The following is a 23,162-nucleotide window of genomic DNA, read 5'->3' as shown; positions in this document are numbered from 1 at the left end:
CAGCAGCGTACTGCGAGACAGAGGCGGTGGAAAGCGAGCAATCCTAAGGAGTCACAGCTGGGCTGCGCAAGGACTTGCAGGGCCCTTGTAAGGGCTGGAGAAAACTACCTGTGTGCGTGCAGAGCTCCCTCTTAGGTACTGGGTGACTTCAGAGAGTCGCACTTTGGCCAGAAGGGGCTGTCAGAAAGGCACAGCCCGCTGCTCGGACTGTCGAGACAAGCACCACACAAGCAATGTTCAGGTAACATCCTAGGCAGCCTGCTGCCCGCGACACGCGGCGGCTCCACGCTCTGGTCACCCCTTGCGGCCTTCAGCTGAACGGTGCCACGAACTCCACAGCCCTCAGCGTGGGCACCGGGTGCTGCTGCTGAAAAACTCCCTGCTGCAGGCAGGTGCGAGCTCTACGCCCTTCCTCAGGGGCTGCTGCTTTTGTTAAGGAGCAGCAGGGGGCTTCAGGGCAACAGCCCGCAGGTTCCCCACCACCGGCGTGCCAGGAGCCGCGATGGCAGCTGCTCCCTGAGCTGCCTTCTTCTGCTGTGCTCGGTGCTTCTGACCTCCGCCTGCGCTCCGGTTCTGCTCTGCTGCTGTGATTACTGAATTCCTGACACGGCTTCACCCCCGCTTGCCGCGGACAACGTGGAGGTTGGTACCAGCCCCAGAGGTTTATCAGCAATCCCGCTAACAGTGTGCTGGAACCACCTGGTGCTCAGCATCCTGCAGGGGGCTTATTCTGCTGCCTATCACTGCCCTTTACAACAGACTCGGCCTAAACCCCGTCACGTTTTCAGGCGGTGTCACGTTCTGCCCAGCAGAAGCATCCCCCAGCAAGCACTCCACAAGTACTGGTGGAGCAGAGGCCCCTCAGGCAGGGTCCCCGTGCCCAGCAGCTCCTGCTTTGCCAGCAGGGAGCAGTTTTGCGGAGGGCTCCCAGCCCCTTTGCCACGCGAGGTCTTCACATCCCTGCGTGGCCGCGCTCAGGAGCAGGCGGGTTGCTAAAACGAGAGCACGCGCGGGGCATTTACAGCCTCTGTCCTTACCTGGCAATCTCACACTTGTTCACGTCAAGGCCCCTCTTTGGCATGAACCCCATCCCTCTCTGCGGCTCCTTGCTGCTGAAGGTGTTGAGGTAGTGAACGTAGGGGGATTCATCCGTGATCTCGAAGTAGCGAATGCTGCTGTCGCCCTGCAAGACACGAGCAAGGACCCCTCCGGAGGCTGTGGGGACAGCGTCCTGCACGCCCACACCCCCATTCCCTCCTGGGCTGGGCAGGCATCGGTCTCACCTGATTCCCTCTCCTCCCAGGAATGCCAGCACGGAGGAGCACGCAGTTTATATACAGCTTTCTTGTTCCCTCAGCTAAAGCTTCTGCTGCTTACCGGCCTGATGTCTCACCTGCGGCTGCTGGCAGCACGCCGCTGCCTCCTCAAATACCCGCACGGCACAAGCGGGGCTGCCACAAAGCACATCCCTGCTGTCTTATCTGAGCGTGCCTCAGTGACACGCATTGCTCTTGCTGCCTCACTTTCCCCAAAGTAAGGAGAAGATGCCTGCTTTTTGGCAAAGTCGCCGAAGATTTCAACGACATTTTAAGGAAAAAAACCCACATGGGTGCTGTGTGCCATTTAGCAACGCGATAGGAGATCTCGCACAGAAGATCATTTAAAAAATTGTGCACCAGCAGGAGGTTTGTAACAGCACTGACAAGGACAGGAAGCTGTCCGCACCCAGCTGGTTAGAACCGAAGAGCCAGGCGGAAGGGCAATGAAACCAAGTGCTGTGTTTGACTCCAGGGGATCCTTCTACACCACCATCTCTGCGACAGCAGAGGCACAGAACAAGCCTTTCTCATTACCAAGACAGGGCTGCTGAGTTTTCTTTTATGGATCCTTTTTTTTTTTAATTACTTGTTCATCTTGTCTTGTCTTTAGCTCCTGGCTGAACTAAGTCCACAGCTGTGGCACGTAGAAGTGGGCACTGCAGGGCACTTAGTGCCTACAGACTGCTTTTACAACGGAGCACGTGCGATTCCAGTTTTCATTAATTTAACCCCACAAAATTTGAGTGAGTGCTGCTACACGCTCCGTCATCTTCAGGAGCAAGGATAACACCATCCGAAACGCGCCTTCCTCCCACGTTAATGCACACTCTTTCAGGTCAACGACAACAAGAGATGTTTTGACGACAGTATGTGACTTGTTGCATTAAGAGCAGCTTTACCCGAGTAAATCCACCTCACAGGAACATCCCATTACCTACCAGACCTTCACGTCTCTGCACAGTGCTGCAGAGTGAGGATCAAGCTGATTTCAGAGCAGCCTGGATGTTTCCAGACGTGTCCACAACCATCCCTGCGGCACTACATTTCTAGCCCTGTTGCTTTCAGCAAGACATTTGGTGAACGCTTCCTCAGCATCGTCCACTCAAATCAGATGACCTTTAAACAAGCCTCGTCATCCCAAGAGGATCCCCTTACCTTGCCACACAAGTAAATAATGTTGGTATCCGGGTCGTAGAAGGGCAGCAGGACCCCATTGCTGGTGTCCATCTCATGGAGGGCTATTGGCTCCTCCATGTTTTTCTGGAAATGAAAAAAAATAAATCTGTTGTTAACGAAGAACAGAAAAAGTCGTGTGAATGTGAGGTGTATTATTAACAGCTCTTTGGGGCTAGTGGAGTGCTCAGCAGTGGCTTCCCCGCCCTGCAGGCTCTGTATGTTAGAATAACAAACGCTGTAGATGTTTCACCAGCTCATTCACGCCCCAGGGATGCTTTCATCACAAGACACATTACAAACAGGACCCCAGATATTTCACAAAGTCAAGAGGAAGACAGGACACAATCGTGTTAGCGAGTGCCTTGTGCCAGTGTGATGAGCTTGCTGCTGTCTCGCTCCGTACGTAAACCATGTGGAGAGGAAGAAGTGACCTTCACACAGAATTCCCTTTGCCGAGTGAACATCAAGGCCAAATAGCAGCCAGATGTTCTGGCACAGGGAGGCCGAGCAGGATCAGACACAGAGGAGGGAATACCCTCGAGTTTACAGACTAGGAGCGCAGCAGGGGACGGCAGGCCCTGGTTAGCAGCTCGTGGGCGTTACAACAGGTAGCAGCAGGGCAGGGACCTACCGGATTCCACAGCGCGAGCTGCCGTTCGCTCATGCGGCTGAAGCCGGTCGTGAAGATGTTTCCATCGGCGAGGAAAATGGCTCGCATGGGCCGGGCTCCCTCGTGGGTCTTCTCTTTCTCCTGAAATAGATTTACAAATGAGCCTCTAGCAAGGCACTGAAAGCCCAGCCGGTGGCAACCGCCCCTCTGGCTGCAGAGTCCCTGGCACATGCCGCTCCTCCACGGAGGATGCTGACTCCATGGAGCAACATCCAACTATCCTTGCCTGACGCTCGAGGGAAGAAACCAATTACCAAGCTACAAAAGTAGTCGCAGCTGTTTCATTTCAGCTTTACCTGACTCTTACGAGGTTGAAGGAAGACTCCTTTGCAAGCTAAGACACATAGGCGGGCTGCTAAATCTCCGTTGTGCAGACACGACTTTGAAAGCGTAATTATGCAAAAGGATTAGATGTGGAATTACACTCCTGCAGGTTTGAAAACGGAGCCCTAAAATCCTAGCTCAAACACTAATTCCAATAAACCCAGACAAATCCTTCAGCCGCCGCTATCCTTCTTGTAACTTCTTCCTCGCTTTGAACATGACTAAATACGGCACGCACCGGGGTAAAGGGCTCGCTCTTCATTCGCTCTTGCTCACTCTCTGCTGTAGTGGAATTACCGCGCACACTTACGGCAACGATTTCTTGTTTCCTGGGGTCAATAATTCGAACTTTTTTGTCTTTGGAAGCTGTACAGATTAGGCTGCCGTTGCGATTCCAGCTCACGTTGTAAATCACGTCCACGTGCATGTCGTCCAGGTTTATGAGGGCTTCGCCTGTCCCCACATTCCAGATGATGATTGCGTTATCGCAACCTGGAAGAGAAAACAGTTCAAAATCACAACCGTGCTGTGAAGAGAAAAAAGCCAGCGGCAGAGAACAAGGACTAAAACCTGCTGCAGCCCCGGTGCCTCAGGCACCGTCTCAAACACAGTTCTGTACGCAGAGCCCCAGGCAGGGCTTCCTTGCTCAAATGCGGGCTCAGAGCGGGCACAAAGCAGCTAGAGAAGCACAAAACGCCTTCCCTGAAAGCGTGGAGCACCTCTCAGCGGTGCTGTAGCTGTCCCAAACAAAGGCAGCTTCTGCTGGAGTATCTGTGCACTGCTCCCGCTGAGGCAGCACCACCCCAGCCATCCTGCTGCCTGCTGTCCCCCTCTGGGGACCACAACGCTGAGGAGCCGCCTGCGGAGCCTGCACGGAGAGGAGATGCGGATGGGGTCCATACGCAGCTGGCCCGGGGCTGGCAGTGCAGGGGAGGGCTGAAAACATCCCAGCAGGAGCAGTGCTGCAGCTCGAGAAGGCTCTGGGGCAGCGTGAGAGGTCCCAAGAGGAGGAGAAGCTGAAGGTAAGGCAGGAGAGGCAGCGACGCAGCTGGAGGAGGTCTGTGAAAGCGTGCCCGGGACACCGCTGCTGCTGTCCTCGTGCGTTTTGTGCAGGAGCTGTCGGGTCTCAGCTCAACTGCGGGAGTGCAGAGTACGAAAGCCGAGGGCGAAGAGGCAATGTTCTTACGCCTCTGCATCGAGTACTGACAGTCGTTGTCTCCTCGGGTTACAGAGATTTGCAGCAGAAAGAGTAAGAGCGGCTTTAATGGAAAATTAGGGAAGCGACAGCATCGGTAGGAGAAACGGCAGAACAAAGGCACGAGAAGAATGGCAGACATCAAACGCCGAGGTCAGCAGATTCACAAGGACTGCAAGCATTAGGCAGGCGGTTCTGTTCAAGGACCAAACAGCGAGAAGACAAAGAATAAAGCCTCAAACAAGACGACAGCAAAACAGAAGAGAGGGCTGGAGCTGTAAGTTCAGCGGGTAAGGGAACAAAGCCCAGTGCTGAGTTATCCGGCTTCCCTAGTGCTCAAGGAGGGGTGAAAACACGCTGAGGCAAAGATAACGATCACGGTGCGCTCCCAAACAGCCCAAGAGACATCCAACATCCGTTTGTCGCCACCAAGAGGAACCCTGGGGACCACAATGACCTGATGGCACCTCTCTCCTCCGGCAGTCCCCGACCGGGCTGCCTGGGCGCACGCATCCTGCTGCTTGCGAGTCCAGCAGTCTGCAAAAGCTACCCAGGGAAAGCAAGCCTCTCCTTCTGTCTGATCTCACACCGAGTTTCATGAGTTTCACTGCCACAAGGTCTGCAATCAAAGCATTTTTGGGGAAACCAGATCAAAAGCCAGCCAGTACCTCAGAGGGCATTTACACCCCCCAAGCCCCACAGAGCTCAGCTGACAGCCCGGCCGGAACGATTTGCTTCTTTCCTTAGGCTCCAACCTAAAGGTCATGCTATGAAAACCTCGGAGTGAGCTAATGGATAATGACTTTTCCATTTTATTTCCATCATGATTTGACCGTTCTTCAGTGGCCAAAAGAATCTCACTGCGTAGACCGTACTGGTCAAGGAGACAATCTGGAAAATGCCAAAAGCTTGGGGATGGGCCACCAGGACACAGGGACCAGGAGAAACAGGAGAAAAAGGAGAAACACTTGGGCTGTTTATAAATAAAATGAAAACAGGGGTGAGGGGAGTGCATATGTAAACAGTTATCAGCTGACGAAGCTTGCAGATCAAATACAGTCTGGAACAATTTTAATGCAGTAATTCATGCCTTCAATTTCCTGGTTCTCGTCCCTGTAAAACCGAGGACGATAAAAGGCCGGGACACGGAGCGGGCTGCGAGCCACGTGTCCCAGCCTTCCGAGGAACTGTCACGGGTCTGTGATTCACTGGCCCCAAGCTGCCGGGAGAGGAAAGGAGGAGCCGGGCTCCAAACCTCTGCTCCAAAACACAGCAGGAGTGAAACGAGGCGAAGGTGGCTGGGAGCACACGGCGCTGACCCCGTACCTGCGCTGAGCAGCACGTTGCGCGCGGTCGGGTGCCAAGCCACGATGCCCACTCGCTTCGAATGGCCTTCTAGAACCACCACCGGCTCTGTCAAGGACAGGGTGAGTCCGTTCTCGGGAATCTGCCACACCTGGAAAGGGGAAAAAGGAAAGGCGGTTAGCCAAAGGGCATCCATCCCCTCCGCAGAGCACGTTACTCATTTACTTCGCACCCGGTGCCAAGGCAGAGCAGAAGGCCACGCTGTCCCTCGGCAGAAACAAACGGGAGCAGGGAGGGAACTGCTCCGCGGCACCGGTAAGCGTCGGGCTGGTCTGTGCGTAACGTCCTGCCCCGCTCACGGCGTCAGCACCGACACGGGCCAGGCACGCTGCAAACCCCCCGTTATCTCCGTGTCCAGAGAGCCATTCACGTCACATACTGCTTGGGAAGGACCCGGGGAAAACCACCCTGCTGCTCACATTGCGGCGGGCCGAGCTGCCGTCCTGCTGCCACGCTGCTGTCCTTCTAATCGTGCTCGTCCCTCGCCGGGGAGAAGTTGTGGCTGCGCTGGGGCCGACTTTTTACTAGTTAGCAATGCTGGCAATTAGCTTTCCCGTTGTGTTTACGGTCTCCCTTCTGCTCGGGAAGAGCACTTTGGTCCTGGCAGAGGTCGGAGCAGCCCGGGTGAGCGCTGCAGGAGCTGCCTGCAGCGAGCAGGCTGCCTGCTTGGTGCACAACCCTCCTGCGGCCAGGGAAGAGCCGTCAGGAGGAGGAACGTCCCCGAGGACCTCCAGTCGTGCCTTTGCCTTGTCAGCTGCAGAGCCTGGCATTTACCAGCCCCAGGAGGCAGCTTCTGCAACCAGCAGAGCCCAGGGATGGGAGGGAGGACAAATCCCCGTGCCCCGGGGCAGAAGCGGCTCTCCCAGAACCATTCCTGCAATTCAGCATCGGGCAAGCGCCTTTGAACGGAGCCTGACCTACATACGGCGTATGAAAAACTGCAATAAAGCCCACGGCCGAGCAGTTGGAGGTACCCACGGGTAGGTGGCAGCATCAGAGCACGTTTCCCTCGCCTCCCATTGTTTGCTTCTCCTGGAGGAGCAGAGCCGGGGCCACCAGCCCGGCCCGCAGCACCCAGGCAAGGGGTCAGGGCAGGGGCTGTGACCCAGGCGGGTTTTGGTGCGAGGCAGACAGACCTGCGTGGATTTTCACACTCATCCCAATTTCTCTCTTCTCCCAGGGATGGCTGCTGCTGCTCAGATGAAAACCTCTGAGCTGTGAGAATCCCTGGGTGTCGCAGCTCACCTCTAACCAACCCCGGCGGGATTCCAGCTGCTGGTGCCATGCTCCGGGCGCTGTCCCCTCCCCGCATCCTCAGGGACCGGCCACGGCCCCACCGGCCTCCGCAGAGGATTCCTGCTCCAGGGTTTCCAATCCCTTCTCCTCCTCCTGGCCGACAGGACCGTGGGGTGACACATGCCGTGGCTTTTTCCAGCGCTCAGGTTTTTAAAAGCTCCGAAGAGCAGCACATCGCTCGCTGCAGCCACCGCCTGCCGTGGGAGGATTGTGCTCCAACCCAACGCTCCTGGCACGCCACAGCCAGGCACCTCGCCTGCCCACTGCAAGGTGAAACCGGGCTACAAAGCTGCTGGTTTTTAGAGAAGCAGCTTTGTTCATGCCAGCCAGGGAATAAAAACCCGACAGCAGCAACGGCTCAAAGCACGGCTGCTGACAGGAGCGCAGAACTTGAAGATGGCCCTGCTAAAAGCGGCACCCGCACTTAATGTAATTATTGCACGTAGGTCTCACAGGAACCGCCTCCAAACCCTTCACAGCTCTGAGCACCAAGGCAGTGCTGCAGAAAATAGGTATTACCTAAACCGGGGAGATGGCTGGCAGAGGAGGGGGGCCGGGGGACGGAGCCGAAGGGACCCGCGGGGGTGACGCGGGTGTCCCCCGGGGGCCGGATCCAGCAGCCTGGGAGCGGGCACTGGGCACAGCTGAGATAGGGACCAGAGACAAAACCCACCAAAAATGCTTCTCTTTTAGATGAAAAAGGCCCTGGCAGTTAGGGCTGATGCAGGCAAGCTGATGTTACACCAAGGATTAAGCAGGGAGCCAGACATCTGCTTACCCCAGGGTCCGGAGGAGCCCGTAAAAACAGCAAGCCCTGGTGAGCGCAGCGTCTTTGTCCCCTCGGGGAAACAAAGCTTTTCTTCTGCCAAGCATCCTGCCCCGATTCACCCAGTCTCACCCCAAGGGCAAAGCTTTGTGGGAGCAGCTTTGAAAATTGGATTTACTCACGGAAAGCCGGGAGCAGCAGCAGCTCCTGCTCGAGCAGAAGCTGGCAGCCCAGGCACAAAGGGGCAGCAGAGCCAGAGCAGCTTTTGCACCCGTGGCTCCCTGGGCCGGGGCAGCAGGAGCACAGACTGCAGCTTCAGCTGGGGGAAGGAGCGGGGTCCCCTTCCCAGACATCCCCGTTGTTGTTTTTTGGGGGGTCTGAGCCGGGGAGGGGGCCTTCGGTGCGAGAGCAGCTCCGCTGCCAAGCCCTCCGCGTGCCGGAGAGCTCCAGGACCGGGTTCAAACGTGAGCCAGCGAGCGCAGGGGGTGGGAGAGGAAAGGGAGGAATTCCAGGCAGAATACCAATGGAAAGGATTGTTATAAAGAGCCTCTGGAGGACGGAGAGGTTTTTTTTTTCTTCAAGGGAAAGAGGGAAAGCCCCTATAGTTTACAGCAGCTGCAAGCAGTGTAATCCTCTGCAGATTACAGAAACTATTGACCTAATAATCCTGCTTGGTATTGCAAAAAAAACAACAAGCGAGGAGTGTAAAAGGTCAGGGGACGCTCCCAAGCAAGCTGGCCCCCTCACTCCTGCCTGGGGCGGGTGCCTCTTCTCCACGTGGGATGCGGTTGGACTCACGGGGCGAAGCGAGGAGCTTTGGGTTGGGACGCAGCCCGCTGGCGGCGAGGGCTCAGGACGAGGGCACAAAGGAAACCTCACGGCCCCGCAGGATGAGCTGGGCACCAGTCACAGTTTATCACCTCTCCCACTCGGTGGTTTTGAAGTTAACGTCTGCTCTGTTTGCGATAGAGGAAGCGAAGGCACACGTGGTGGTGCCCAGAGGTTCGGCTCTCGGAGGAGCTGCGGGAGGGGAAGAGGCTGTGCACAAGCAGCAGGTGGAAAGGAAAAGAAAGCCAACTCTTTTAGCACTGCTTTTTCCTACCCTTTAAAGAGAATCAAACCCTGTCTCTTCTACCAGCCCCGCATAAAACCACGGCACACATTAAGCCAGCTTCTAGAAACGCTCTCAACGCCTGCATGCATGTTACAGGAGGAAATGAACAAGCCCCACAGCCCTGCTCCCCCGTCGCTGCAGGACCGGGCACTTCGTGCATCCATTCGCAGCCTGGTCGCTCAGCACGGTGCCTGAGCAATTCTCCCCCGTGGGGACAGACCTCGGCGCCACACCACCACCACAGCCCCCAGTCACCGGCAGCGCCCACGGGACCGCCTGGTGCCCGGCTGCTGTCTCAGGTCGCTGCCCGGGCTCTGGTTTAACCTTAAAACAATTTGCTCCATCAAACAAACTCCTCTCCGGCCATTACAAGCACGCTCGTCAGTATTCACCTGCTGAGAAAGCACATCTTCCACACCTGAGAAAGACCTACACGTCTCTACACAGTCATTTTCTGGCTGAATTAAAAAAGCTGCAGCACGTTACAGTCATTCAGCAGAGCACCACGCGTGACTATTTAAAGAATTCCTTATTTGCAGGCACAAGAGAAGCTTTCCCCAGAGGGAACGCCAGAAGGAGGCCACAGAAGGTATCGGCATGCCACAGCGTTCTCAAGGAACTCAGAGAGGTTTAGAGCAGAGGAGATGGGGACGACCCATCCCGCTCCTCTGCAGCAGAGCAGTGAGGGCCCATGAGGCTGTTTTGGTGCCCTAAGGATTGCCACCCATCCTCTTCTCTCCCTCCAAATAATTTCTGAATGCATCAGTAGCAGAAGAAGATGCCTGCTTTCCCCTATTTTTGCCCCACTTCGATCCCTGGTCCAATGAGCTCGATGCCGTACCTGTCCACATGCAGCTCACGGGGATTGTTCCACCTTCTTCAGACTGAGTTTTTATTTATATGAAAATGCCTCTAGTTTTGGACGTGCCAAGTCAACCTTCATAGAGCAACCAGAGCCCTGCAGAGAGCTGAGGGCATGGCTGCAGGGAAGGGGCTCGCTCCACCTCGGAGACGCAGCTGAAGCCCAGCAGAACTGCACTGGGTGGGGATTTTATCCGAGGGACAAGCCCACGAATGCACTGGTGGCACTGCAGACAAGGAAATGCGGTCAGAAAACCAGAGGAGAGAGGGGAGGGGGGAAAAAAACAGGCAGGCAGGCATAAAAGATGGAAAACCTGGAGGAGCAGAGGGCAGAAACAGCGTCAATGAACTGATGGCCTTGGAAAACGTAAGTTACTTTTCGAAAGCAGCTGCCACTTCTGCAGAAAGCCACACGATTTTCCTCCGCCGCATCAGTACTTTTGCATTTCTTGTTGGCTAACGAGGAGTTCAGAGCCGAAGACCAACTACAGATCCTTTAAACTAAGTCGGACGAGTTTACTCGGTGACGGGCTGTTCAGCAAGCAGGGCTCCAGAACCTTCACTGAAGAGCAGCAAAGCACACAGGCTGCTCAATTACTTGTGCCGAGAGAGAAAAGCAATTAAAGCTGGGAGGGCTCACCAGCTCGTCCAGTTCCTCTCCCGGATAGTCCGGGCATGTTCTTTACATGCAGCCTCCGGCTCCGGCCAGCCCAGCTAACGCGTGTCCCAAGCGACTTGCGGTGCATCGCCTGGCACCCCAAGCTACGTGCTACCCAACGAGACCCGCCGCTCGGTCCTGCAATCCGTGCCCGCGGAGCAGCAGGCTCTGTTCCTGGGGACGGTTTGTGTCTGCATCGGGAGCTTCGGACAACTTGCAGGCCGTTGGGTTTTCTACGTGACTCGATCCCTCCGGAGCCTCGCAGCATCCTTGTCGTTGCACTTGGGTCAGAGGCTTCTTGTGCCTCCAGAAAGGCAGCCACGGACCTCGGCCCCGGCTGCTCGTGTTTCACTCTGACTCACGGGCTTTCTGGATTCTGCTTTCTAGAGGAACGTGAAGGCATCCTTCAAAGCTCAGCTCTAGCCCAGTAGCGACTGTTACAAACACAGAAGCTTGTTGTTTTGTTTAATATTAAATATAGTACATTTTGTTAACATGCTTCAGCTTCCGAGACTGGGAGATCACAGGCTAGAGCTGTCCCAGGATAAGCCTCTTGGGATGAATCCCCCCCAAACATTTTAACGATGAGCAGAAGCAAAGGAATTTATCTGCCGTGATCTATAATAAGATTCCAATATAGCATTCAGCCTACAGCATTTCTAAATATGGCCAAAGATCACTCAAGTTATTTGGCATTATTTCATCTTACAAGGATTTCCTTTCACTTATTCTGCTGCGTTTGCATGCGCGGGATTCCACATCCATCAGCGGGCAAGGTCGTCTATTGTTCAGCGGGCTCTGGCAGAGGTGAAAGAGGACCCAGGACCAAGGCTGGCAGGTGCAGAATTTGGGTCGCTGGCACTAAATATTTTAAACTTTTGGTATCTGTGATATCTACTCCCAAGCTGCAGATACAGGAAAAATGAAAGCAGCACCCCGACATCGAGGGCTGAAGCGATTCTGAAAGCAGACGCGCTCGTTCCCCTCTGATCCCCACCTCCTTCCAACACCATCCACCTGCTAGGGCACCCGAGGCACGGCACCACCTCTGCCTTCCCTAAAGCACTGCAGACCAGAACAAGGCACCGCCGCCTGGCACACCTCCTCCTCTTAAACACCAGACAAATCCCCAGAGGAAGGAAAAATGGAAGGGTAACTCAAGGGAAAACCAGCAAGCTGCGGGCCAAGCCAGTTCCACCAGGCGTGACCTCAGTGCCGGAGGGGTTCTCCTCTCCCAAAGGAAGAACCGTGTGTCAGGGTCCAGAAGAAGCAAACCCCGCTCCGGGAGGGAACCCCGGGCCACTCACCATGACGGTGCAGTCCTCGGAGCCGCTGGCGATGACCTGGTCGTTGTGGGGACACCAGTCTATGTCCAGCACCGGTCCTGTGTGCCCGCACACTGTTGGATAGGACTTGTCAATCCGGCCCGTCTGGAGGGAAAAACAAGGAAGAGAGCTGTAAAACCCCAAGGACCCGGAGCGCGGCGCGCAGAAGATGCCTCCGAACGCTCCCAAGGCGTTTGGCATTCACAGCTTCACGCGACGTGAGCATCTCGTGCACCCGGAGAGGGGACAAACCTCCCCCCAGCACCGGCGGGGCCACGCTGGAGGCTTCCCCGGCACACGAGGGCTCCATCCTCCGCGAGGCACGGACGGGTCCTGCCCCTGTCCTGCTGGCGGAGGCAGGGCTGAGCCCTTTGGCTGGCCGCATTTCGGGAGGAGGGCAGGCAGCACGAACGCCGTGCCCACACGAGGAAGCTCTGGTTTGCTCTGCGCTTTACGGCGGCGGCCAGCAACAGCTAAAGATAACGCGGCTAGCTTCCTAATTGAAGGCTGTTGCTGCTCGTGGGGTTTTACCAAGTCTGCTTGCTTTCATCGTGCAAGTATTTTGCCCGGGCGGAAAGCTTTTAAGATGTGGTTGTGCAGAGCAAATGCTATTTTCAGACATAAATGCTGCCGACACACGGACGGCGGCGGCAGCCCCCTCCCTGACCCCCACCTGCCTCCGTGGGCTTCCCAGGGGACCGGGCTCGGGAGATGTTCCCACCCGAAGCGCCCTGGGGGGACCTTACGATGCCAGCAGGGCTCTTGCACCGTCCCTGCAGGCTGGACCCACGGGTTACCAGCAGCATCCTGATGCTCCCGACCCAAACCTCAAACGCTGCACACAAGGCAGCAAAAATCGCTCCCAGGCTTAATCGCCATCCCCTCTCTTGGTCGAGTCTTGGTGCGCACCGGGGAAACAGCGTCTGAAGTAATGAAAAAATGGGAGAACAAAACCAGAGCGGGAGGGCCAGGGCCCGCTGGGACCCTGAAGGGTCCGACGGCCTTTTTACGGGACCAGCAAACCACGGGCGATGGGAGGAGAGGCAGGGAGGGCAAGTTCTGGGACAGATGCTTCACTTTGTGCGTTTAAAGACAGATTTCAGTCCTGCCATTTGGCGCTATGCCCCCCAGCCATTCCAAGACTGAGGAATATGCCTCAATCCATGCCTCCTAATCACTGCCTCCTGCTGATCGCCACGCAGGGGGCTACTCCTTTTCCTCCTCCCACCCGAAGCTGCGTACGGCGGATCAGAATCATGGACGTGGGCTTCTGAGGACTGCTGACCTCGAGACCTCTACTGCAAGGAGGCAAGGTGCAGATGCAAAGAGAGTCGGAGTTACGCTACAGGACCAACACGACGGCCACCTCCTGATGGGTCAAATTACTAAAAAAAAAAAAATCAGTGCATCGTCTTGGGTGCTCAAATGGTTTTGAAATTACTCGAAGGGACAACGCTGTAGGTGGAAAGCTACAAAGCAGACGTTCAACAAGGGAACTCTGCGATTCCTCCTGCAGGCCGTGACGCGCAGCTGGGTTTCACAAGTTAACGCGCTTGATACATGTAGCCCGGCCAATTTAATTGATCTAATTAAAGAATAGATAAATAGATAGATCACGAACGTATTCCAGAAGTCACGTTACCGGCCAAACACCAACACAGGGCTCAGCCCAAAGGGGAAAAGAAGACTACGGCTGCACCGTGCCGGCGACCACCTGCTGCTGCTCCTAGGCAGGGCTTAGAGCAATCCTGTGCGAGGAGCCCACGGTCATTAGCTGCAGGCTGCACGAGTGCCCGTCAGCTCCGCTCAGAGCTTTTACAGTAATTTATTACTGGAAGGAGGGGGAAAAAAAATCAGTTTGAACAAATGAAACCACCAACGTCACCTTTGGGTTTCGGTCACGGTGAACCTGGGCAGCAGGAGTGCAAGGAGCCAAGTGGATGTGACAGCCGGCTGGCCAGGGCGTGCTTTTGGTCACCTCACATGGAGCTCGTTTTTGAAACCAGCTGTCTTTAATAGCTTTAAACTCGCCGCCTCGTGCTGCCATCAGCTCCCCAAGCGGCGCTGCTCCGGGGGCAGCCGGGAGGAGGAGAGGCGGAGGCTCCTCCGCCACCACCAGCGCCTGGAGGACCGGCCCTGGCAGCATCTCGCAGCCCGGCAGCCTCCTCGCTCCTGCAGCCTCCCCGGCCCAAAAGCAGAGCAGGGGAGGCAGCCCAGTGCCTGGGGAGGAGCTGGTCGCTTCCCTAAGCCACCCAGGGAGGCAGGGCAGCGAGCAGGCACGGAGCTCAGCCTGGCCACCGAGCCGAGGAACTTGAGATCTACCCGGCGCGGCTATTTTTGAGCAGAAGAGCAGGCGTTTCTCAGGCCGGCGGCATCTGGATTGTGAAGGAAGAGCGGATGCACAAAGGAGAAGTTAAAACGAAGTGGAGCAGAAGCAGCTTTGTGCCCTGCGACAGGTGAGCAGCAACTTGTGCCTGCGACGTGTAGCGCACAGCCCTGTCCTGCCTGGAGCCGGGGAGCGACGTGGGGAAAAGGATCCTGAACAGGGACATGGAGTAAGGAAGGGGAGAACGGGACGTTATTTAGAGGAGGTACGGGAGGCGCAGCAGCCTGAAGCACGGTTATTCACAAAATCCAAGCACAAAGAAGGACAGGCGACGTCCCGCTGCTCTGGCGGAGCAGGATGCCGCGAGGGAGAGGCAGCGCGGGCAGCGGGGTGCCAAGGGGTGCGCCGGGCACCCCTGGTGCTGTGCCCCCCCCCGTTAGGTGGCCGGCTGGGCGGCGGGGTGTGAAGCCAAACCACAGACATCACGGCCACGCAGGCAGCTGCAGCGCTGCTCAGGGAAGGAGGAAGTCTCCCCGCTGGGGCAGAAGGCACCGACCGACTCGTGGTCTGAAACAAGAAACCGTTTTTACAGGGCAGGAGAAACCACAGCGCTCTCCTAAACACCCCCAGCAGAAAGCAGGAGGTCTCCTCTGACTTTCTGAAGGCATTTCATCTTTTGCTCAGCTTCTCTTTCCTCCTTAGAAAGCGTTCCCCTTCCAACAGGACTGCCACGGGACCAGAACCGCCGTCCCCACACAGCACCAGCCCCGCAGAGTTTGTGCGGGGGGCTCTGCCCCGAGGGACTTCTCGCACTGCAACGCTGCCATAATCCGCCCAGGTTTGCTTGTGGTTTTTTTTTTTGTTTTTTTTTTTCCAGGTAATCTTTTAATTAGTTAAGGATTTAAAATAAATCTCAAGTGTTGATACACAGCTTAAAATTAACTCGCTGCGACTTCCAGAAATTAAATCCTTCTCATAATCCACGGCTGCTCCGGCTGAGCAGCGCCGCGCAGCAGCGGCTTTTGATACCGTAAGAGCTGTAGTTGTAAAAAAAAAAAGGTTATAAAAGCCAAAAAAGGTGAATTTGAGGATTAGTTTTAATATGTTGGGTGACGTTGACTAGAAGCACACTCAATGTTCAGGTCCCTCAACAGGTGGGAGGCTGACCTCACCGCGGGAATTCATTTAGATAAACTGACAGATGAGGAAAAAAAAAAAAGCCACTCCTAAACCCAGAAGGGTCCGACAAGCAGCACAGGAAAGCCGTTCCTGAAAGCTGCACTTTTATGAATTAATATGATTGTCTTACAGTCGCTTCTTTGCCAGAAAAGGGCAACTGGTTGCAGGAAACAGCCCCCGGCCTGCAGTAAAAATATCGCGGGGAACAGCTGCTTCCCCCAGCCCGCCGCGTACGAGGGGAAGTGGCAGCGACTTGCACAAGCCCCGGCGATTTCACCACCCTCGCTTTGCACAAGTTTGCAGAAGGAAACGGGGCCGCAACTGCTAAGCGTGAAATCCAAGCCGACCGCTACCTTTTCTCCTTCGGGGGGTGCTCCTTCTCCCCCAGCGCGCTTCCCCTCCGACACGCGCGGAGTTTCGCAGAGCCCGACGGAGGGAAGCTCCACGTGCTCTGCCCACCGAACCCCCACCTCCGGGGGCACCAGCCGGCCACGCGGGAGGCAGCTGGAGGAAAATGGGGCGGTGGGGTGAAATGAGAGCGCTCTGCTCGCCCGTGACCGGCAGACGTTCGTCGCCCAGTACGCCGATGGAGGCATCCATAGCTAATTCGGAAGATTAGGAAGAGTGCTGCTCCCAGAAGGTCTGCTGTAGCGCTGCAAGAAGAGACTCGAGGCCTCGAGGCACGCAAAGCCACGTAGCTCTTCTTGCTCGGAAGGTCTCTTGCAGCCCCCAAGCCCCCACCCAGCTCTGCCATCAGCCCGGCAGCTGCACGGCGCGAGCCGCAGCCGCCGTCTGCTGCAGGAGCCAGACAGCGGTCCTTGTTCGGGGGTGCCCAGACGTGAAGGGGACACAAAGAGGAGGGAGGGAAAAAGGCAGGGGCAGGCAGGAGCCTTTCACACGGCCAGCCCAGCCCCAGCAGCGCCGGCCTGCGAGGGATGCGGGCTTTGGGAACGGCCCCGCAGAGCTGGCACCGCTGCTCGGGGCGCGCGTGGGGGCTTCAGCCTCCGTGCCAGGCGCTTCCAGCTGACCGGAGCCAGCTGCAGGGGCTCCCAGGTGTGCTTTACACCAAGAGGGTGAATGCTCATCTGCAGAATCCTCCGCAGAATTAGTGGCAAAAGTCAGCTACTCGCATGCTGGCTTTAAGCACAAAAATAAGCAGCAAAAGCCCTAACACAGACACACCACCCCTAGCTGCCACGGCTCTGAGCTCCACGGCTGCTGCATTTCAGCTGATGCCCTTCCCAGCTTCTGGCAGCACACGGAACGAGCCCCAAAACTTAACTTCCAGCCTCAGCTGGCTCCCAGCTGAGGAAGTCCTTTGGGCAGGAGATTCAGAACAAGGGACCCGTTGCCCAGAAATGAGGTTACAATAACAAGACACAGATCCACGCCTTCCTTCTGTCCCCTAAGTGTGATTTCGCCAGCAGCTAACCGCCCTGCTAGGAGGGCGGAATTAATCCTACCTGTCGGACCGAAGGAGAACCCACCGGGGCCGTGGAGGTCTCGGCTCACGAGCTGCTCGAGGGAAGTTCCAACTATTTCTGAGAACACTGATGTTGCCCCTGGACTTGAGATGTCAGGTTAGCTCTAAGTTTTAAATGATAACCCAGGATTTTACCCTCCTTTCACCCTCCTGCAGCCCTGCCGTGAGTGTGTTACGTACACGATTTGCACGCTACGTAAGCCAGTGACACGATGCCACGGTGACAACTCCGAGCAGCACCCGCCTGCTGGACACCTCCAGGGCTTCCCAGGACTCTCACCGCCACGCCTGAGCCATGGCACAGGCAGCAAGGGGATGGAGAACGCTGTGCACGATCCACCGCAGCACAAACATCTCCTTTGTACCTGCTCGCAGGCAAAGCCACCGGGCACGGCTCCCGTCCTCGGCGTTGCACAAGGCCTGGAAAACTGCAGCAGCCTCGGCTTCACCTCGGACAAGCCATCGGCGGAGCGGAGGGCAGGGAACAGCGTTTGCTCCTTGGTTTCCTACGGAAGCGAGACGTACGTAGCCACAGCCTTTGCCTTCTTGCTTCCTACTTCAATAACCTGATGACCCGCTGCCATCGAGCTGACAGCGATCAATAAACACCACCGAAGCCTTGCTTTTTTACCCAGTTGTTGCACTGAATTCTCACCTCTTCCACCTAACGTACAGCACTCCTTGGAAAATCGGCCCGTAATTTAGGGAAAAAAAGCTCCCAGCGCGGACTTGAACCTCGCCCAAGCTTCTGTCGCAGGGACGCTGCCGTGAGAAGGACGGACGGCACGAGGGCTGGCAGGGCTCCTCGGCAGGCTGTAAGCCAGGAAGGCAGCAGGGTCCCGGCCCTCCAGACCCTTCCATCCAGGCTCCAGCTGAACGGCTGGAAGGGCTCGTGAGCGGCTGCCCGCTTTATGCCACACGCAGCTCGGCGTGGCTCTCCCGGTCCCTCCTGGAGGCTGTGCAGCAGCTAACGGACAGCTTGCTGCACGGCGGAGCGCCGAGGCAGGGCACCTGCGGAACAGCACGGTGCTTCGAGGAGGTGCTTCGAGGAAGGTGGCTCCCTAGGCGTGCACGCGCCCACCCAGCCGCTAATTGCCTCCCGGGGCACCCGGCCGATGGAAACGCAGAGGGGGTTGCGAGGAGAAGGGCGCGCAAAAGGGAAAAACCGAGCGGTGGGTGAGAAGGGGGAGAAAAAATAAATAAAGAAATAAAACAAAACAGCAAATTTTCAGCTCAAAAAATAAACGACAAAAAACCCGAACAGCAAATTTTCAGCTCCGGCCAAAGAGGGAGGGCTCACGGAGGCGTGCGTCCCTCCACACCGCCTGCTCCGAGCCCAGGAGCTCCCTGGGCATGGCCCAGCTCCCCGGGGGGCTCCCCGCAGCCCCCGGGTGCTGCAGAGCGGGGCGCCCCCAGCAGCACCCATGGGTGCGGGTCACCCAAACGCCTCGTGCTGGGGCTCGTCCGGCTGGGACCAACTCCGGGACCAGCTCCCAGAGCCCCCAAGCTCCCGCAGTGCCCAGCCCAGCCCCGGCCGCCCGCAGCCCCCCGGGGGCCGCCCCGAGGTGCCGCAGCCCCCGGGCAGGGCAGGGCAGTTCCCCGCCATAACCGGCTCCGCGCCGGCAGCGCAAGGGTTAACCGGCGCGCACTTGCCGCGCCGCGGCTCCGCCCCCGCCAATCAGCGCGGCGCCTGCCGGCGGCCCCGAGCGCTGCCGTGACCATATATGGTAAAAAAGCCGCGGCCGCCGCAGTGCCGCTGCGGCGGGCGCGGGAACGCGCGCGCGCGGCTCGGGGAGGGGCGGGGGGAGCGGGGAAGAGACACGCGGGGGCGGCCCGGAGCGGGGGGGGCCCCCCCCCCCGGTGGCAAAGGAGGGCAGGAGGGGTAAGGGGATAAATGCTAAAAAATCCCCAAAGCCACCCAAAACGAGCAGAAGGATGCTCTGAGGCAGAGCGCTGGGAGCACGGCCGGGTTATAGGGATAAATGCCCAAAAAAAACCAAACCCACCCAAAATGAACAGAAGCAGCCAGAGGATGCTCGAATGCAGAGCACGGGGGCACAGCTGGGTTTAGTGGGACAAAGGCCCAAAAAGACCCAAACCCACCCAAAACGAGCAGAAGCACCCAGAGGATGCTCCACGGCAGAGCACCAGGGGCGTGGTGGGTTTAGCGGGATAAATGCCCCATAAAAACCCCGAAACCCACCCAAAACGAGTAGAAGCAGCCCGAGGATGCTCCAAGGCAGAGCGCGGGGAGCACTGCCAGGTTTAGCGGGATAAATGCCCCCCAAAAAACCCCAAAGCCACCCCAAATGACCGGAAGCACAGAGGATGGATGCTCCGAGGCAGAGCGCTGGGGGCACGGCCGGGTTATGGGGATGAACGCCCAAAAGCCCCAAACCCAGCATTTCTCGGGTAAACGGGGCACGGCTGCACGGGGGGCTGCGAAAAAGGACGGGGCCAGGACCAGGCTGAGGACACCTCGAGTCTGGGGTTGAGGGGGGCTCGAGGGTCACCGACACACAAAATGCTATGGAGTAAGAGCATCAGAAGGAGCATCAGCCTCTCCTCTCTCCGTACTCACACGGGAGCAAAACACTGGTTCTAACAACAAAAAAAAGGAAGGTTTTAAAGGAATGAGGAAACACCACGAGGCTCCTGCGCCACGCCGCAGAACTCGCTTCCCCATCTTGTGCTCCTGTGTTGGGGAGAACCATTTTGTTGAAAGCGCTGCATCCACAGCACGGCCCGACTGCTTGCTGCTTCTGTGAAGCAACACCACGGAAACACTTGGCCTGGGCTCTAAATGTGAATTAAAAATCATTTGCACTGGACTACCGATTTTATCCAAGTGGCAGTAATTTACGCTGTGAAGCCAGACGTGATTTTAGAGGCAAACGTGTGCAGAACTGAGAACGAGACACATCCTTAACACGATCCCCTGTCATTCCTAAGGGCACTTCCCAAGCTCTGCCTGACTAATCGTAAAGTTTCAAAGGAGAAAAAAATTCCCGTGGAAAGAAGATGCTAAAAGGAAACCGCGTGTCTAGGGTTATTTCTCATTTTTGGTTTTAAATTTTGAACCCGCAAAGGGATCGGGCTGGTCGAGCACCTGCCAGAGGCTTCCCGGTGAGCACTGGAGGCTTGTGAGCGGGCTGCAATAAAAGGCAGAGCAGCAGGAAGGGAGATGGGAACGCCGCCCTGCAACAGGGCTGGAAGGAAAGATGCTCCGCGGTTTTTCCGTGCACTACCTGGGGGCTGAAGGAAGTTGTTGCAGCCTGAGACGCTGCTCCTGCTCGTTCCTATGCCTTTATACCACAGGATTGTAAGAGGCTGCCAGGGAGGTTTCTGTGCCCATCTTTGGCTGCATCAAGTATCTGGGGGAGGCTGAGTTCTCATAGCTGGTGGGCAGGATCCTAATCCTTCCGTGCGCCCTGCAGAGCACATCCCTGGGGTTCTGCGACATTCAAAGCATATGGGGAAGGCTTAGAGCACATACGGCCCCGCTGCAAGATGCTTTCTTGGAGCCACGGCAGCATTTTGCACAGCACAGAACATAAGGGACGTGTTCCTTGTACGGGCTCAGATGGAGCACTGCTCCTCTCCGTGCCGGTGCTAACGAGACCTGGCTGCGGCGTGATAAAGCCCGGCCGCAGCCACGCACCCTGGGAGAGCTGTGGAGGAGCTGGAGGAGCTGTTTTCCTACCGAGGTTGTTCTTGTAGCACACCACGTAATGTCACCAACAGCACGAGCAGCAGCCCAGACCAGTTCCGAGCCCGTGGCCACGAGGGCTGTGCGGATGCACCTCCTGGAAGCAGCCCCCGGAGGTGCCCACCCGCCTGATCCCGGGCTGCACGGAGCAATTGGGGGCGGGCGTGCTCCTGAACGAAGTGATCCTCACCCAAAGCAAGTCCCCGATGGCTGCAAAGCCTGCCCACAGCCATTGCAAGGGGCTCTGCAGGGAGCACGGGTCCTGCTGCGAAGTTTCTGACGCGAGGAATTGCTTTAGATGAGTCGAGCAAACCGCTTGTTTACCGCGCGTGATGTGCGGGAAGCGTTACTCCGGTGAGACACACACAGCGCCTCTCACACGGCACCGCCGAGCTGCGTTTGTCACAACACGGCGGAGGCTTCACAGGCGTAATATCCGCAAACAAGTGCTGAAGTGACAGCACGGAGCCGAGCACGGAGCAGCGAGGAACTCCCCGGAGCACTCACCTTGTGCAAAGGCAGCACCAGGAACGCTCCGCCGCCGCTCGCGTCCACGATTATTGCAACGAACCTGGGGTTCACGGCACAGAAGGAGCTGTCCCAGGTGACGCGGGAGACGCGGATGTCGTCGTAGCACTGGTCATTCTTCACCGCCTGGCCGAACACGTGCCGGAATTTGCTCTGTCGTACCACTCGCCTCATCGTGTCTGCGGGGAGGAATTTCAAAGGGTCAGTAACGCCCCGACACCTCGCCGTCGCCCAGCTCCCACCACCACCAGACGCAGGTTCACGAGACCTGTGAAGTTCTCAGTTTTACCTTTATTTTTTTTAAAAAAAAGCCTCAGACTGTCTCGTACCAACCACGACCCAACTTCCAAGGCTGTGCTACAGGAGGCCGCCGGCTAAGCGGCGGCGCTGCTATGGTGGATGCGTTCCCTTTCAGCAGAGAAGGAAGTTCCTAATCCTAAAAGCAGTTTTTAGACAAGTCTCCACATATTTTCAGGGATAAATCTGGGCTCGGATTGAGCTTGTTTACTTTCAAGTCAGACGGGGTCCAGAGGATGTAAATAAAAATGCAAGCTCTCAAAATCCGGTGTTCCTGTGAAGTGGTTCCACATGTGAGCTAGCTCCCACTTCTTTCTTCTAACTCCAAAATCTCACTAAAAAAAAAATAATAAAATCAGTCTCCTAGGCAGAAAGGAGGAATGGAAATAACCTAATGACTCAAATTAACTTAGTGTGTCCGTAGCACTTCTCTTGAGAAAAGGATTTTCAAGAAGGCTTCAGTTAAAGCAGAGGGAAGCCGACCGGCGTGGAAAATTCCAGCGCTCGAGTCCGGGAGGACGACGGGCACGGGACCTCGTTGGGGTCCCAGCCCTGGCAGCGAGCGGTGCTGTGGCCTTATGACCACAGCCTTGGTGTCGTGGCCTTACGAAGGGGCACGGCTGGGGCGGTGAGGTTCGCCTGTCCTACGAGGCTTTCGCCCTCCAACTCCGCAGGAAAAGGAGGCGCCTCCACCGAGCATCTTGCTGGCACCTTTGAGGCAAACGCTTCTGCGCCCCAGTCTCTAGGGAAAGCAAAAACCAGAAGAAAAGAAAATATCGGCGTGCAAAAAACATAAAACAGCAGCGCCCACCTCCTGCCTCGCCTCCCAGGCGGTCCCCGAGCACAGGTGGAGGCCGGGAAGGGCCGCGCTGCCTGGCCCAGCGGCTGTTTCTGGTGGTCCTGTAGGCTTCCTGAATTAACCTGGTCATTACGCAGCTACAGAAGAGCTGCAGGCGCCATTCAGCTACAAACTTGTGCAGTTTTCACAAAAGCAGCGCTGTTTCTAAATGCGAAACGCCGCGAATGACCGGGGCGTTCAAGACGTCCAGAGGCAAAAAGCTACGGACAACTTCCTAGCGACTGCTGTGGCATTTCGGATGAGCTCAGGCTTCCCTGGAACCGCGTCACACGCGCTGTGCCCGACGTTCCTTACACAACAAGGTGGCCCGTCCCAGCCGGACGCACCCAGTGGCACCGGAGGGAACTGGCAGAGCAGTAGCCGCTCGTCAGCGCCAGGCGCCGATAAGAGCGCGCCCGATAAGAGCAAACCCCGGCCGGCGGGGCCGCGGCACAAACCAGGAGCATTTCTGCTCCCTTTGTGGATGGAGGAAGGGGCCGAGGCACGGCAGGGAGGGGAGAGGCTGGCTGAGCGGGTGGCACAGCACGGAGGGACCGAGGAGCAGCTCTGCTGGCTCCAGGGGACGCATCTTGCACCCCCGTCCCGTCCAGAGGGGCCTCGGCCTCACGAAAACGTGTGTGGAGCCTAAAGAGGTGAATTTCAGCCCCGGGAGAAATGAACGCCATCCTACCGAGCTGCCCGAGGCCTGATCAGGATGCATCATGAAAAAAAG

At 57.0% G+C, this 23,162-nt stretch overlaps 1 protein-coding gene across 2 annotated transcripts in view; it reads right to left on the bottom strand.

Annotated features, from left to right (window-relative positions):
• The window catches only part of CORO1C (coronin 1C), a 46,086-nt gene that overhangs the window by 1,889 nt on the left and 21,035 nt on the right, over nucleotides 1-23,162 (bottom strand). For both annotated transcript variants that reach the window (XM_035340692.1, XM_035340693.1), the window contains exons 2-8: nucleotides 21,274-21,473; nucleotides 12,052-12,174; nucleotides 6,011-6,140; nucleotides 3,800-3,981; nucleotides 3,127-3,246; nucleotides 2,475-2,579; nucleotides 1,038-1,183 (exon numbers count right to left, since the gene is read on the bottom strand). In XM_035340692.1, coding sequence (XP_035196583.1) covers nucleotides 1,038-1,183; nucleotides 2,475-2,579; nucleotides 3,127-3,246; nucleotides 3,800-3,981; nucleotides 6,011-6,140; nucleotides 12,052-12,174; nucleotides 21,274-21,473 — 1,006 coding nt within the window. The remainder of the gene's footprint in view (nucleotides 1-1,037; nucleotides 1,184-2,474; nucleotides 2,580-3,126; nucleotides 3,247-3,799; nucleotides 3,982-6,010; nucleotides 6,141-12,051; nucleotides 12,175-21,273; nucleotides 21,474-23,162) is intronic.

This window comes from Oxyura jamaicensis, chromosome 15, assembly GCF_011077185.1.
Source record: "Oxyura jamaicensis isolate SHBP4307 breed ruddy duck chromosome 15, BPBGC_Ojam_1.0, whole genome shotgun sequence".
In the NCBI taxonomy this organism is placed as follows: Eukaryota; Metazoa; Chordata; class Aves; order Anseriformes; family Anatidae; genus Oxyura; species Oxyura jamaicensis.
Note: the sequence above shows the minus strand (reverse complement) of the source record. Positions and strands in the feature narration are given on the sequence as shown.